Source organism: Bos grunniens, chromosome 15 (genome assembly GCF_055505025.1).
Source record: "Bos grunniens cultivar Pamir isolate PY7600 chromosome 15, Bosgru_T2T1.0, whole genome shotgun sequence".
Classification (NCBI taxonomy): domain Eukaryota; kingdom Metazoa; phylum Chordata; class Mammalia; order Artiodactyla; family Bovidae; genus Bos; species Bos grunniens.
Window position 1 is genome coordinate 20,792,781 of NC_141179.1, and position 16,990 is coordinate 20,809,770.

The 16,990-nt window shown below is 37.7% G+C and overlaps 1 protein-coding gene across 3 annotated transcripts in view; it reads right to left on the bottom strand.

Annotated features, from left to right (window-relative positions):
• Positions 1-16,990, bottom strand: part of RDX (radixin) — a 106,951-nt gene that overhangs the window by 36,616 nt on the left and 53,345 nt on the right. For all 3 annotated transcript variants that reach the window (XM_086339107.1, XM_086339106.1, XM_086339105.1), the window contains one exon: positions 13,865-13,995. In XM_086339107.1, coding sequence (XP_086195233.1) covers positions 13,865-13,995 — 131 coding nt within the window. The remainder of the gene's footprint in view (positions 1-13,864; positions 13,996-16,990) is intronic.

Below are 16,990 nucleotides of genomic sequence, written 5' to 3' on the forward strand. Positions count from 1 at the left end.
GCTCTCTAGCTGTGGCACCCAGGTTTAGCTGCCTCGGGGCATGTGGGATCTTAGTTCCCTGACCAGGAATCGAACCCCTGTCCCCTGCATTGGAAGGCAGATTCTTTACCACTGGACCAACAAGGAAGTTCCCTCTCCAAAGTTTTGACCAAACAAACTGCTATCTATTTAAAAAATCTATAAAGTAGCATACTTTAAAACTTGTGGAAATTTTTACTTATCTAAACTAAGTATTAGATAAGTAAACCCAAGACATTAAGACTGAAAACAATACTTACTGACTCAAATAGAAATTCTGATGTGGATTGTATGAATTACTGAAAATTTTGAATTATCAGTATACATCCATTCCTCAAGCAGGAAGATAAGAAAACCAGTTATTTGGTGATGAATGAGATGAATTTTAATCCTTAAGTATACAGATCATAAAGTTAATTCTCTTATTCTAATGAGCTGAGAAAGGAAAATATTACTAGCATAAAGCCAAATGAGTTTAAATCAATTTGAAAGTACTAATTTTAAGAACTACTATTATTCTGACAATCTGCAGTAAGTAGCAAGGACATCTGTGACAGAAGACAAGAGGATGTCGTCTATGAAGATGGGTGCAATGTCCTACGAAGGATGACTCTCCCATTCTGTATACTTCAGAAAAGAGGAAAACCTAAAAATCTATATGTCAAAAGGTTTGAAATCTAACTGTCACGTACAAATCACCTTACTGTTCTTAACTTTGCTGTTTTTGGTCAGAACTAATTTAAGTAACTACAGTTAAGACTTGGGAGGATTTGAGAAGATTGGGAAGAAAAATGACTTTAAACTCTAGATAAAGTGAAAAATTCTATGTGGCTATTTGGCTATAAAGATGAAATGTATGTAACGAAGGACGTTACTGAAGCTAAATTCTAGAATTAATTCATTTTAGTATTTGTCTTCTAAAACTTAGACATCAGAGCTAGCTAACCCCTCTAACTCTTATTATAATATTCTGATTGATTGACATATAAAATAAACCTCACAAAGTTCATGACTTTATCCTTCTTCTAAAAAAGCAAACAAATAATTAGAAAAGTTTACAAATGAAAACAAAGCTTTCTCTCGTAATAGAAATTCTTTCTATACTATGATACAATAAAGAAAAATAAGTCTGGGTTACAAAGTTAACTTTCAAAATAAATATTTCCCGATATTCTTTGTTTTCTATCAGTTTTTTTTTTTTTTTGTAGTAAGTATTAATTTGAGGAACAGACGATAAAGCAGTGATTGCTTTGTTGTATATTAAGAATTACACATAAGTCTAATTTTTTAAACATTGAGAAATTAACTGAAAACTTCAAATCTACTCTAGCCTCTTCTAGAAAGTAAGATTTTGAAATGCCAACAAAGATCCTCCTGCTTTTCCCTCCAGTGAACTATAATTTGTAAACTATGATTCACTGATCAAACCCAACCCAATATCTTATTTTTGTAAATAAACTTTTACTAGAACTCACACCCTCTCTCATTTAAGTACTGTATATGACTGCTTTCGTGCTGCAGTGGTAGAACTGAAAGCTGTAACAGATCACGTGGCCTGCAAACCCTGAAATATTTACTACCCAACCCTTTACAGAAGGAGTTTGTGAACCCATGAACAGAATATTTTAGGAGTTCCCTGGCAGTCCAATGGCTAGGCCTCAGTGCTTTCACTGCCGTGGCCCCAGGTTCAAGCCCTGGTGGAGGGAACTAGGATCCCGCTGGCCACGTGGCACAGCCAAAAAAAAAGAAGAGAGTATTTCTATGAAACAAACATCCCTCCAGACCTTGGATCAAGTTAGAGGCGCTTGAGGAGAAGGATTAGATAAGAAAAGTGAATAACATCAATGTTTTTACCCATCTGGGTCATAAAAATCTAGAACCTACAATTTTTGAGGATCTGTCAAGTGGCAAGCCAAGGAATCTGGCTTCTTTTAGAATCTCAGCTCTTTCAGGATGAAGGGGGAAAGTTTCCAGAATAAATTGTTTCTCTCACTAATAGTACACAGCATACTGATGCAGATGGTTATGGAAGTTAAATTAGGAGTAGATCAGGAAAGTTATTCTAAGTTCAAGCTAATAAAATTTGTGAAAGTTTCTCCTTCTTAATCAGGTTTGAATACAAGTACCACTTGATTTTGACAAGTCTAAGACTTTACAAGCCAAATGATCTCTAATGTTACCCCAAGGGCAAAGATTGGAAACTATAAAATTGCAACAGTTATAAGTAAAAAATATACTACTAAAAAAAAATCTCAGAAGGAGTATAGGGTTTTTTTTTCCTCCTCTTTCCAGTCTAGGGCAACAGTTCATTTTTACACTGGAGAAAGAACTAATACTATTGATATTCTAAAACAAAAGCAAATAAAAGTCCTATTATTAAAATTCTTAGAAATCACAGAAAAAGAATATGATCATAAATTACTTACTGAAAAAGGAATTTTAAAGTATCTGTACTACATCTAAGCAATGAAGTATTGTGTTATTGTAAAAAAGGAAGGAAGATATCTTTGAATACATATGGACTTTCAAGATTACATTAATTGAAAACAGCAAGGTGCAATTTGTTTAAGAAACAAGTGGAGAGAAAGCATATCTTTGTGTGTATATCATGTATACTTGCTTATTTTATATACAAAAAAATGGTATATAATAGTCCTAGCAGAGTGGAATAAAGGCAGAGCCTGCAATATTCTATCAAGCTGAGAAAACAGAGATCTAGACTCTGGAGCTGCAAAAGCATCCAAGACTTGAAAGGACAAGATCCTGAAAAGAAATAAATAGAAAAGTCTCAAAATCTGTGTGTTATTTCCCCTCAAGATATTTGCCAACTCCTAAAATGTACACATATGGGCTCAAATACTACAGAAACAAGTAAAAAGCAGCTCTAAGAGTGCAAAGAGCTGATCTAAGAGATTAACACCCTCTTGCAGTCTGGCAATCAAAGGCTGGATTCAAGGCCCTTTAAGATAAGATAACTGTCCTGGTAAATACTCAAGTCTTTCAGATGACACCCCCAAATGGCTACAGACTAGCAGAAAAGGAAAACTAGAAAGAGACCAACCTTAACAAAGCCTGAAACCCAGACAACTCCATCAAGGTGATCTGCACATATTCTGTCAAAAGAAAATTAAATCCTCCCTAAAAGAAAATGTAGGCCTTTCTTGGTGGCTCAGATGGTAAAGAATATGCCAGCAGTGCAGGAGACCTGGGTTCAATCCCTGGGTTGAGAAGATCCCCTGGAAAAGGGAATGGCAACCCACTTCAGTATTCTTGCCTGGAGAATCCCATGGAGGAGCCTGATGGGCTATGGTCCATGGGGTTGCAAAGTGTCAGACACAACTGAGTGACACCACCCGCCCCCACCCCCACCATCCCTGAAGGAAAATAACACCGTCTAAAGTCTCTATAACTTTTTCACATACAGTGTCGTGCATCTAATCAAAACTACCAGGCATACCAGACAGGACCAAATGAGGTCCTTTAAAATCCCCTCCTCCACACCGAAAAGGGAAAACAGACTACAGAATAGACCCATAAATTAGCCAGACATTGGAGTTAACAAGCAAGGTCATTAAAAGAACTATGACTGATACTGTTCATCTAGGAGAACCTGGGAAAAAAGCAAAGCATGAGGAAAAAATCAAAAGCCAGACAAACACTGGCAATAATGCAGAAATGGATTTTCAGAAGTCAAAAAAACCCTCTGCAAACATGCCAAGGGCCAGAGTCCCATTTGTAACTATAAAAGTTCAATTTACCACTCTTTTTCTTATGACTATGAACACAGTCTTTCCTTTACTACCTTCTAGAAACTCCGTACCACCTTTACCTTTAGGCTCACCATTTACAATCGCTTCATAAAGACAACCAGCTAAACGCTCAGCTCTTTGACAGAGACCAAACACACTGCTAATTTTATTTTAGCAAAACAGTGAGCCACACACTAGAATCATGCATTAAAGGAGAAAAAAGAAGCCCCATCTCAAAAAAGATAAAACATTTATAACCACCAAACAAATAGCAGAACTGTAAATGTGAAGAGTGTGTTAAGCTCCTCCTGTAGCTGAAAATGAAACATTAAAGGAAAAAAATCTGAAAGAAAAAAAAAAAATGTACATACATACACACACACACGGGCAGTGGTGGAGAACTTAACAGAAAAGCATGATTATAAGTGCCAACTTAGAAGATAAATCAGAGTTATGGAGCTTTCATCACATTCAAAAACTGTTATCACATCCTCAACCCACAGAAGTTTGCAGCAAAAACATTTCAACAGCTGATCTTCCTCTCCTGGAGTTTCCATTTCCAGAATATCTCCTCCAGGAGCTCTCTCTTCAAAAAAGTATTGTGAATAACTAGAATAGAAAGTCACAGAAAATTGGAGGAAAGGAATAGTTAATATAGCAAAGAGAAAACTACCAACCTAGGAATGAACCAGGAAGTGCATCACCTCACAATACTATGAGAGGAGAGGGTCTATTCTGTGAAATAGCAGTATATTCAGATTGTTGACTTAAATGGAAGAGCCTAGTCTTGGCAGATATTAAACTCTTCTGTAGACATTAGATGTCTTCTTATAAATTAAATGGCTCTCTAATAAGTTTTTCAAGTAATTAATATTTTCCATTTCTCAACTTCAGGATTATAAAAGTATATAACATATAACCATTAACAACTAATACCATAAAAGATTAAAGATAAAAGATAAAGTAACATGGCAGCCCAAGAGTCACCTTGTCCTTGAAACATGCTTCCTACCATTTTATTGTATACCTATGACTTATTTATGAGACACATCAGTTAAAAATCTTTTTAGATACAACTAGTAAATGAACTCTGTGGCACTGGCAATTCAATAGGCAAACTAGTAGGTGGAACAAGGGAGAAGGCACTGGCACCCCACTCCAGTACTGTTGCCGGGAAAATCCCATCGACGGAGGAGCCTGGTAGGCTGCAGTCCACAGGGTCGCTAAGAGTTAGACACGACTGAGTGACTTCACTTTCACTTTCCACTTTAATGCATTGGAGAAGGAAATGGCAACCCACTCCAGTGTTCTTGCCTGGAGAATCCCGGGATGGAGAAACCTGGTAGGCTGCAGTCCATGGGGTTGCACAGAGTCGGACACAACTGAAGCGACTTGGCAGGCAGGCAGCAGTAGGTGGAACAATGTCTAGCAATAGATTCACACACAGAGACTTCTGGATTTGTGACAAAGGTGATGCTATGTACGGTACAAAGTCTTAGCAATAAATGGATCTGGGTCAGTTAGAAATACATATGGGTAAAAAATAAACCTTGACCCTTACAAAAATCACACATATGGACTATGGACCGAAATGTGAAAGGTAAAACAAAGTTTCTAAAAGGTAGTAAAGAATAACACATTCATAATCATAAGGAAAAAGAGTAATAAACAGAGCTTAAAGTTGACTGTCTTTTCATTAAAAGACACCAACCATTAAGAGAGTAAAAAGGTATACCATGGAGAGATTTTTTTTTTTTTTAATAATACATGTAAAGATTTCCTTTACATGATCAATAGGATCAATAGATCAATAGGAAAAAGAAGAAAATCCAATGTTTTTCTTGAATGGGCAAAACAAGTGAAAAGGCACTTCAGAGAGAGCTATGATTTGTTAAGGTGCTCAAAGTCATCAGTCATCAAGGAATGCATTGTACTAACTGTATTCACTAGAACAGCTAAACAAACAAAAAAGAAATCATGACAATAATGAGTGGTGGATGTAATGATGAAGATGTAGAGCACTGGGAGGAATGAAAATTGATACAACCACTTTGGGAAACTGATGGCAGTATCTACAATAGCTCTGTACAGCTGTGATCCTGCAATCCACTCACAATTCCAGTTGTGTACATTCAACAAATTAGTGGACAAGTATACCAACTACTATTTTCAAGAATGGTCATAGCAGCCTGATTTTATAATAGCTTCAAACAGGAAATATCCCCAATGTCTAGCACCAGTAGAATGGATAAACAGGTAAATATGTGCAGTCGAATATTATACAATAATGTAAAAAAAAAAACTACAGCTATCTGCATAAGTCTGAGCAAAAAGAAGCCAAAAATAAGTACACGTGAATTTCTATGTAGTTCAAACACAGGCAAGATGATTCTAAGACATTGTGCCAAAAACTCAAGTAATAAAAGCCCAAAATAAATAATAAATTGGACTTTATCCAAATTTAAAACCAAGGAATACCATCAACAAAGTGAAAAGATTACCCACAGGAGAAAATACTTGCATATTATATATGTGATATATGAGATTTACAAACAAATTTTTAAAAAGTCTTATACCTCAACAACAGAAAGACTTGATTGAAAACTGCAGAGAAAATTTGAAAATACATTTTTTCCAAAGAGATACAAAGGGCCAATAAGGATATGGAAACATGCTCAACATCATTAGCCATTAGGAAAACGCAAATCAAAACCACAATGAGACAGCACGTAGTTGCCATTTATAATGACTATAATCCAAAAGACAAACACCGTCAAGTGCTGGTGAGGATGTGGGGAACACATGTCTTGCTGGTAGGAATGTTAATGGCAAACAGTTGTCTTAGAAATCAGATGGGGAAGTCCTCAAAAAGTTAAACACACGGCCCAGCAATTCCACTCTCAGGCTTACAGCAAAAAGAAGTGAACACGTATGGATACACAGTAACTTGTACGCAAATGTTTACAGCAAACACAACAGTCAAAGGGTAGAAACAACCCACAAGTTCAAAAACTGATGAAAAAGTAAAATGTAGCATCATATGCATAAAATATTATTCAGCAATAAAGTCCTTCAAAGATGCGAAAACAGGATGAAACCTGCAAACATTATGCTTAGCACAAGTCACAACAGACCATGATTTGCATGACTGCATTTATGTGAAATGTCCAGGACAGCAAAGTCTATAGCGATAAAAAAATTAAATTAGTAACTGCCCAGGTATGGGGGGTGGGGAAGCAGGGAGAAATGGGAATAAATGGGAGTGAATGCTAACAGTTATAGGACTTCTTTTAGGGGTGATGAAATTGTTCTAAAACCTTGGTGACAGCTGCGTAACTCCTGTGAATAATACTAAAAGCTATCACATCGTACACTTCAAATGGCTGTGTGGTATGTAAATTGTATCTCAACAAAGCTACTAGAAAAAAAAAGACTAAACTTTATGATACAAATCAGAAAGATATCTCACATTTGGAATGAAAAACTGGGAAGAGACACACGAGGGGGTTCCCTGAGGGCAGGTAATGTTCTCTATCTTGTTTTGGGCAGTTACAAAAATAAATTCATTTTATAAAAATTCACTGAGCCTTACATCTAAGAGGTATGCACATTATTATACCTACGAAAAAATTTCAACAAAAAATCTTTATCGTAACTATATAAAAACGTCAGTAAACTAGATTATTTACTTCCATTTTAGAAGTTAGGAACCTAAGGAGATCTAGAGGCTAAAAGTGACTCGCTTATGGTCATATTGTAAATTAATATCTGAATTAAAGCTTGACTTCTATTTGTAAACAATGTATACATAAACCCCCTCCTGCTCACAATTATTACTTTTATCACATTACCCTGTTTATCTTCTTCACAGCACTTACAACTGCATAAAATGATTTTTATTATGTTACATTTATTACTCTGTCTTTCCTCAATAAACTGTAAGCTACACAAGTGTAGGGATCTTACATGTTCAATACTATATCCCCAACAGCCAGAAAACGGCCTAGAACAGTACTGGGTGCTTAACAAGCTATTGAGTTGCTACTCAATAGCTCAATCGTGTCCAACTCTTTGCAACCCCATGAACTGTAGCCCTGCAGGCTTCTCTGTCCATCACCAACTCCTAGACCTTGTTCAAACTCATGTTCATTGAGTCAATGATGCCATCCAACCATCTCTGTCGTCCCCTTCTCCTCCTGCCCTCAATCTTTCCCAGCATCAGGCTCTTCTCTAATGAGTCGGCTCTTTGCATCAGGTGGCCAAGTACTGGAATGTCAGCTTCGGCATCAGTCCTTCCAATGAATATTGAGGACTGATTTCCTTTAGGATGGACTGGTTGGGTATCCTTGCAGTCCAAGGGACTCTCAAGAGTCTTCTTCAACACCAAAGTTTAAAAGCATCAATTATTTGGCACTCAGCCTTCTTTACTGTCCAACTCTCACATGCACACATGACTACTGGAAAAACCACAGCTTTGACTAGATCGACCTTTGTCTGCAAAGTAATCTGTTTTTTAATATGCTGTCTAGATTTGTCAGAGCTTTTCTTCCAAGGAGCAAGCATCTTTTAATTTCATGGCTGCAGTCACCACCTGCAGTGATTTTGAAGCCCAAGAAAATAGTCTGTCACTGTTTCCATTGTTTACCCATCTATTTAACATGAAGTGATGGGACCAAGATGCCATGATCTTCGTTTTCTGAATGTTGAGTCTTCAGTCAGCTTTTTCACCCTCCTCTTTCAACTTCATCAAGAGACTCTTTAGCTCCACTTCACTTTCTCCCATAAGGGTGGTGTCATCTGCGTATCTGAGGTTATTGCTATTTCTCCAGGCAATCTTGATTCCAGCTTGTGCTTCATCCAGCCCAGCATTTCGCATGATATACTCTGCGTGTAAGTTAAGTAAGCAGGGTGACAACATACAGCCTTGATGTACTCCTTTCCCAATTTGGAACTAGTCCGTGGTTCCAAGTCTGGTTCTAACTGTTGCTTCTTGACCTGCATACAGGTTTCTCAGGAGGCAGGTAAGGTGGTCTGGTATTCCCATCTCTTGAAGTATTTTCCACAGTTTGTTGTGATCCACACAGTCAAAGGCTTTAGCATAGTCAATGAAGTAGATGTTTTTCTGGAATTCTCTTGCTTTTTCAATGATCCAATGGATGTTGGCAATTTGATCTCTGGTTCCTGTGCCTTTTCTAAATCTAGCTTGAACATCTGGAATTTCTCAGTTCACATACTGTTGAAGCCTAGCTTGGAGAATTTTGAGCATTACTTTGCTAGCGGGTGAAATGAGTGGTGCAATTGTGTGGTAGTATGAACATTCTTTGGCACTGCCTTTCTTTTGGATTGGAATGAAAACTGACCTTTTCCAGTCCTTGTGGCCACTGCTGAGTTTTCCAAATTTGCTGGCCTATTGAGTACAGCACTTTAACAGCATCATTTTTTAGGATCTGAAATAGCTCAGCTGGAATTTCATCACCTCCACTAGCTTTGTTCGTAGTGATGCTTCCTAAGGCTCACATGACTTCACACTCAAGGATGACTGGACTTCACACTTTGGCTCCAGGTAACTGATGACACTATCATGGTTATATGGGTCATTATGATAACAAGTATCCAGAATGAAATCACTATACCCCAAACTCTTTCCTATGGTTTTTGTGAAGGTGGAAATTCATTTTGAAATGTATTTTTTTAGAACAGAAACTAAATTCAAGTTTGGCTGTCATATCTCAAATACAGTCACCAATGTTATCTTAAAAATAGTTAAAAGAATGACAAAGGAAGCTAAATAACTTAACAATAATGAATATGGCAATGCAAACTGTTAGCATGATTCTGTTTAATTATTTGTGACATTTCAAATTTCAAATAATACCATCAATATCAAATTTTTAAGAAAATAACAATAATGAAATGTTTCTTTTCAAACAAAAAATTACTGGTTTATCTACTGAATATCACGATTTAGAAATGGTTGGAGCTACTTATCATTTGAATGAGAATTTAGCATAAATTACAAGACAACTGATGCAGAGTTTAGGACAGCCTGGAAAAGCTTTATTATTAGAAAAAAAAAAGAGGAAACAAGCAAAACTGGATGTCCTTCGCCTTAAGATGACTGATTTGAAACTGTCTTGACAAGGATGCTCTATATTTTTTCTTGTGTTCTATCTTCCTTATATTCTTTAGTGTTCACTTACTTAAGTACTTGTCTGTATGTAAATCAGTAATATTTTTATCAAACATCTAAATAAATGATTGAAAGATTTAATAGCTATTCTCTCAGAAAAGTTATTATATAAATGAAAAGCTGCTATCCTTCAATCTTCTCTTTAAAATCAAAGCAGTATTATAAATTTCTTTAAACTTTCCTTTTATAAAAAACACTTTAGTACATTCTAGCTTTTTTTCCCAAGATTTTTCCTCTAATATATTGTTTACACTCTTCACATAGCACTTAGCACATGTTATCTAACTTTATTAAAATTTTTATGTATCCATCTCATTTCTGTCAAGCACACAGGATTCACTCCCATGAATGCTATGTATCTGTCTGTCTAAAATTCAGCACAAAGTTGGCACATCGTGAATCTCTTGCTTTAATTGATGAAAAACCACCTAGAGTGGCAGTGTGTGTGAAACTCGCACAGTCATGTCCAACTCTTTGTGACCCCATGGACTTCTTCAGGCCAGAATACTGGAGTGGGTAGCCATTCTCTTCTCCAGGGGATCTTCCCAACCCAGAGAGCGAACCCAGGTCTCCCACATTGCAGGAGGATTCTTTACCAGCTGAGCCACCAGGGAAGCCCAAGAGTGGTATAAACGGCATCAAGCCAGAATTCAGGAAACTAGTTTTACCCTTGTGCTACGGCCTGCAAACAAGTCTCTTTACTATCTCAGGGTTTCAAACTAAACAGTTTCTAGGTCTCTTACAGCTCTGAGAAGGTTCCTCATGAGTCAAGAGTAAAACCCAGGGCTTTGTAAAATCTATTTCTTCTCTTAGAAATATTATTTCCAATCATCTTACAATTGGGATGATCAATTTGTGCATTTATAACAATCTTTGTGACTTCCTCCTCCAGTTATCCATCTGGGCAAATTATTCTACCCACTGCTCAAGAGCATCATCCCACCATCAGCTGATACAAGGAGCAAAAATAAACCTTAAATAAAAGTAACAGCTATTTCAACAGAACTGAATGTCTGATTCTACTAGTCATCAGGAAAGCAAGTACTAATTCTTAAGAAGGAACACAGCATTTTATTTTGCTCATTATCTTTTTTGTCTAAAGTTACTTTATATAAACCACATTTGCTAAATATAAATGTAGCCCTTCTAAATATACATTGTAGTTGGGACTTCCCTGGTGGTCCAGTGGTTAAGAATCTGAATTGCAACTCAAGGAATTCTAGTTCAATCCCTGGTTGGGGAACTAAGATCCCACATGCCATGTAACACAACTACAGAGTCTATGTAGGACAAAAAAAGATTCCACATGACAAAGTGAAGATCCTGCATTGTCACAACTAAGACCTGACATAGCCAAATAAAACAATATTAAAATAATAAAACATTAATATAATCTAACATTTTGGTTACCCACTGTCTAGGAAGTAGGTTCTTCCAAACATGTTATCAAAAACTAACAAAACATGGCTACGTGTTGTGTATTTTTTAATATAATGAAACTAGAGACTGAGTTCTAGAAGAGTTTAAAAAGTCACAATAGCTTAAAACACCTTAAATTACCTAGATGCCTTAAAGTACTTAAATATCCATAAAAAGATTTTGTTTAAATGCCAGAAAGCATTGAAAATGTATTTCTGTGTAGGGAACCCTGGAGGGTCCAAAGGAAAAAATTAACACATATAGTAATTTGTAATTTACAATAATAAAAGTACATATAAAAATATTTCAGTACTTAAGTAAATGAAAAACAAATATATGAGCACTGGATACATGAATGTGCCTTAAAAATGTTTATGATTTAATTCCACTAAGTATTAAATTGGCAATTAAATAGAATTAGGTCTATATATATTCAAATCCTGAAAGATGATGCTGTGAAAGTGCTGCACTCAATAGGCCAGAAAATTTGGAAAACTTAGCAGTGGCCACAGGACTGGGAAAGGTCAGTCTTCAGTCCAATCCCAAAGAAAGGCAATGCCAAAGAATGCTCAAACTACCACACAATTGCACTCATCTCACACACTAGTAAAGTAATGCTCAAAATTCTCCAAGCCAGGCTTCAGCAATACATGAACCGTGAACTTCCTGATGTTCAAGCTGGTTTTAGAAAAGGCAGAGGAACCAGAGATCAAAGTGCTCATCTGCTAGATCCTCGAAAAAACAAGAGAGTTCCAGAAAAACATCTATTTCTGCTTTAGTGACTATGCCAAAGCCTTTGACTGTGTGGATCACAATAAACCATGGAAAATTCTTCAAGAGATGAGAATATCAGACCACCTGACCTGCCTATTGAGAAACCTATATGCAGGTCAGGAAGCAACAGTTAGAACTGGACATGGAACAACAGACTGGTTCCAAATAGGAAAAGGAGTATGTCAAGGCTGTATATTGTCACCCTGCTTGTTTAATTTATATGCAGAGTACATCATGAGAAACGCTGGACTGGAGGAAGCACAAGCTGGCACCAAGATGGCCAGGAGAAATATCAATAACCTCAGATATGCAGATCACACCACCCTTATGGCAGAAAATGAAGAGGAACTAAAGAGCCTGTTGATGAAAGTGAAAGAGGAGAGTGAAAAAGTTGGCTTAAAGCTCAACATTCAGAAACTAAGATCATGGCATCTGGTCCCATCATTTCATGGCAAATACATGGGGAAACAGTAGAAACAGTGGCTGAGTTTATTTTTCTGGGCTCCAAAATCACTGCAGATGGTGATTGCAGCCATGAAATTAAAAAGACGCTTGCTCCTTGGAAGGAAAGTTATGACAAACCTAGACAGCATATTAAAAAGCAGAGACATTACTCTGTCAACAAAGGTCTGTCTAGATGTGAGAGTTGGACTATAAACAAAGCTGAGCGCCAAAGAATTGATGCTTTTCTTTGAACTGTGGTGTTGGAAAAGGCTCTTGAGAGTCCCTTGGACTGCAAGGAGATCCAATCAGTCCATCCTAAAGGAGATCAGTCCTGAGTGTTCACTGGAGGGACTGATGTTGAAGCTGAAACTCCAATACTTTGGCCACATGATGCGAAGAGCTGACTCATGTGAAAAGACCCTGATGCTGGGAAAGATTGAGGGCAGGAGGAGAAGGGGATGACAGAGGATGAGATGGTTGGATGGCATCACCGACGTAAGGGACATGGTTTTGGGTGGACTCCGGGAGTTCGGTGATGGACAGGCAGGCCTGGCATGCTGCGGTTCATGGAGTCACAAAGAGTCAGACATGACTGAGCAACTGAACTGAACCGAACTGAGGTCTATATAAGAAATGGAAGTAACCTAGATGTTCATGAGCAGATAAATGGATAAACAAGCTGTGGTACATAAAAACAAAAGAGTATCAGTCATCCGTAAAAAGGAACAAATTTGAGTCAGTTGTAGTGATGTGGATGAGCCTAGAGCCTGTTATACAGAATGAATTGAGTCAGAAAGAGGAAACCAAACATGGCATAATAATTTGCATTATATGTAGAATCTAGAAGAATGGTACAGATGAACCTATTTGCAGGGAAGGAATGGAGACACGGATGTAGAGAATGGACTTGTGGACACAGTGGGGGAAAGAGAGGGTGGGACGGATAGAGAAAGCAGCATTGATACATACACCATCATGTGTCAAATAAGCAGCTTGTGGGAAGCCGCTAGAGAAGACAGGGAGCTCAACCTGGTGCTCTGTGATGACCTAGAGGGGTGCGGTGGTGGGAGGGGAGGGAGGCTAAAGACAGAGGGAACGTATGTACAGTTATGGCTGATTCGTGTAGCTGTATGGCATTGTAGAGCAATTTACCTACAATTAAAAAATATATTTTAAAAAAGACAAATAAGATTTAATAGTATTAAAAAATACTATATTATCTGATGACAGAGCAACAATTTTGAATCCAGTATCAAAAAGAAACTTTTACCTTTCTGGGCCTTCATTGTCTGTTCTTCAATTTGCCTCAGACGTTCCATAAGCTCTTCCTTTTCACGTTCTATTCTTTCCTTTTCCTTTTCTGCTATTTCTCTTTTCTTCTTTTCATTCTCTAATTGAGCCCTTAAAAGGAATTACACTGTGCTGTTAGAAATTACTATATGAAAATATATACATGAAACCTAAGTACTAACTGTAAATCAACTAAGAAGAAATGACAGCATATCAATATTTTAAGTATTCATTATATTTAGATGCATTCAAAAGTCATATGGTTAAGAATATAGGACTACAACACTGTTACATATACATACATTGGATTAAAATACATCTTTTTTTGTAAGGTCACAAAAACTACAGTCACTGAATTAAGTGACTAGCTGGAATCTTGACGCTGAAAGAACCCAGACATGCTTCTTGAACTGAAAAGAACTTTAAGTTTTGTTGTCTCTGAGGATACATTACAAAGAGATAAAGAGACTCAAGACCATATGGATGGCCTCTGCTCCCACTCTGAGACCATAAAGTTAGGTCTGGAAAAATGAGTATTCTCTATGGAAACATAAACATTAAAATATGAACATTTTGCTTTGATTTCAATCCAAAAAAATAAATAAATGAAATGTCAGAAATAAATAAATAAAAAGAACTCCTGACAATTAATTATATGTGAGCACAAAACAAGTTAACTGCACAGTTGCCATACCCAAGAACATGCCTTCTTTAGATTAGCAGGAACCACCCACTGGCAGAACCAGCAAAGGTTTGAAGGGAGTGCACAGGCCGTTTCATTTTAAAAAGCAAATTAACATGGAGGGGCAAAATATTTCAATCATTATCAATTAACACAAGTTTAATTCCTAACATAGTATCAACTTAAACTTGGATACAAGATGACAAATCAGTTTTATCTCCTTTGACAAATTCCTTAGAATAATAGTATGCATCTAATGGAATGAGTTCGTGACACTGTACAGGAGACAGGGATCAAGACCATTCCCATAGAAAAGAAATGCAAAACAGCAAAATGGCTGTCTGGGGAGGCCTTACAAATAGCTGTGAAAAGAAGAGAAGCAAAAAGCAAAGGAGAAAAGAAAAGATATAAACATCTGAATGCAGAGTTCCAAAGAATAGCAAGAAGAGATAAGAAAGCCTTCCTCAGCGATCAACGCAAAGAAATAGAGGAAAACAACAGAATGGGAAAGACTAGAGAACTCTTCAAGAAAATTAGAGATTCCAAGGGGACATTTCATGCAAAGACGGGCTCAATAAAGGACAGAAATGGTATGGATCTAACAGAAACAGAAAATATTAAAAAGAGGTGGCAAGAATACACAGAAGAACTGTACAATAAACATCTTCACGACCCAGATAATCACGATGGTGTGATCACTCATCTAGAGCCAGATATCCTGGAATGTGAAGTCAAGTGGGCCTTGGAAAGCATCACTACGAACAAAGCTAGTGGAGGTGATGGCATTCCAGTTGAGCTATTTCAAATCCTGAAAGATGATGCTGTGAAAGTGCTGCACTCAATAGGCCAGCAAATTTGGAAAACTCAGCAATGGCCACAGGACTGGAAAAGGTCAGTTTTCAGTCCAATCCCAAAGAAAGGCAATGCCAAAGAATGCTCAAACTACTACACAATTGCACTAATCTCACATGCTAGTAAAGTAATGCTCAAAATTCTCCAAGCCAGGCTTCAGCAATACATGAACCGTGAACTTCCTGATGTTCAAGCTGGTTTTAGAAAAGGCAGAGGAACCAGAGATCACATTGCCAACATCCGCTGGATCATGGAAAAAGGAAAAGCGTTCCAGAAAAACATCTATTTCTGCTTTAGTGACTATGCCAAAGCCTTTGACTGTGTGGATCACAATAAACTGTGGAAAATTCTGAAAGAGATGGGAATACCAGACAACCTGACCTGCCTCTTGAGAAATCTGTATGCAGGTCAGGAAGCAACAGTTAGAACTGGACATGGAACAACAGACTGGTTCCAAATAGGAAAAGGAGCACGTCGAGGCTGTATACTGTCACCCTGCTTATTTAACTTCTATGCAGAGTACATCATGAGAAACGCTGGACTGGAGGAAGCACAAGCTGGAATCAAGATTGCCGGGAGAAATATCAATAACCTCAGATATGCAGATGACACCACCCTTATGGCAGAAAGTGAAAAGGAACTAAAAAGCCTCGTGCTGAAAGTGAAAGTGGAGAGTGAAAAAGTTGGCTTAAAGCTCAACATTCAGAAAACGAAGATCATGGCATCCGGTCCCATCACTTCATGGGAAATAGATGGGGAAACAGTGGAAACAGTGTCAGACTTTATCTTTTTGGGCTCCAAAATCACTGCAGATGGTGACTGCAGCCATGAAATTAAAAGACGCTTACTCCTTGGAAGGAAAGTTATGACCAACCTAGACAGCATATTGAAAATCAGAGACATTACTTTGCCAACAAAGGTCCGTCTAGTCAAGGCTATGGTTTTTCCTGTGGTCATGTATGGATGTGAGAGTTGGACTGTGAAGAAGGCTGAGTGCCAAAGAACTGATGCTTTTGAACTGTGGTGTTGGAGAAGACTCTTGAGAGTCCCTTGGACTGCAAGGAGATCCAACCAGTCCATTCTGAAGGAGATCAATCAGCCCTGGGATTTTTTTGGAGGGAATGATGCTAAAGCTGAAACTCCAATACTTTGGCCACCTCACGCGAAGGGTTGACTCACTGGAAAAGACTCTGATGCGGGGAGGGATTGGGGGCAGGAGGAGAAGGGGACGACAGAGGATGAGATGGCTGGATGGCATTACTGACTCGATGCACATGAGTCTCAGTGAACTCCGGGAGTTGGTGATGTGACAGGGAGGCGTGGCGTGCTGCAATTCATGGGGTCGCAAAGAGTCGGACATGACTGAGTGACTGAACTGAACTGAATGCTATCTGAAAAGATCTTCCTGAGAGTTTGGTGGGAACGAGTGCATTTGTCATTTAGATGCATCTACCATGGGCCTAAATATAGCCAAATTCATTTATCAAACATCTACCAAAGGCTTACTGTGGATCAGACTCTACGTTGAGGGCCAGAAATATAATGATGAATAAGATTTAATTATCTGATAAT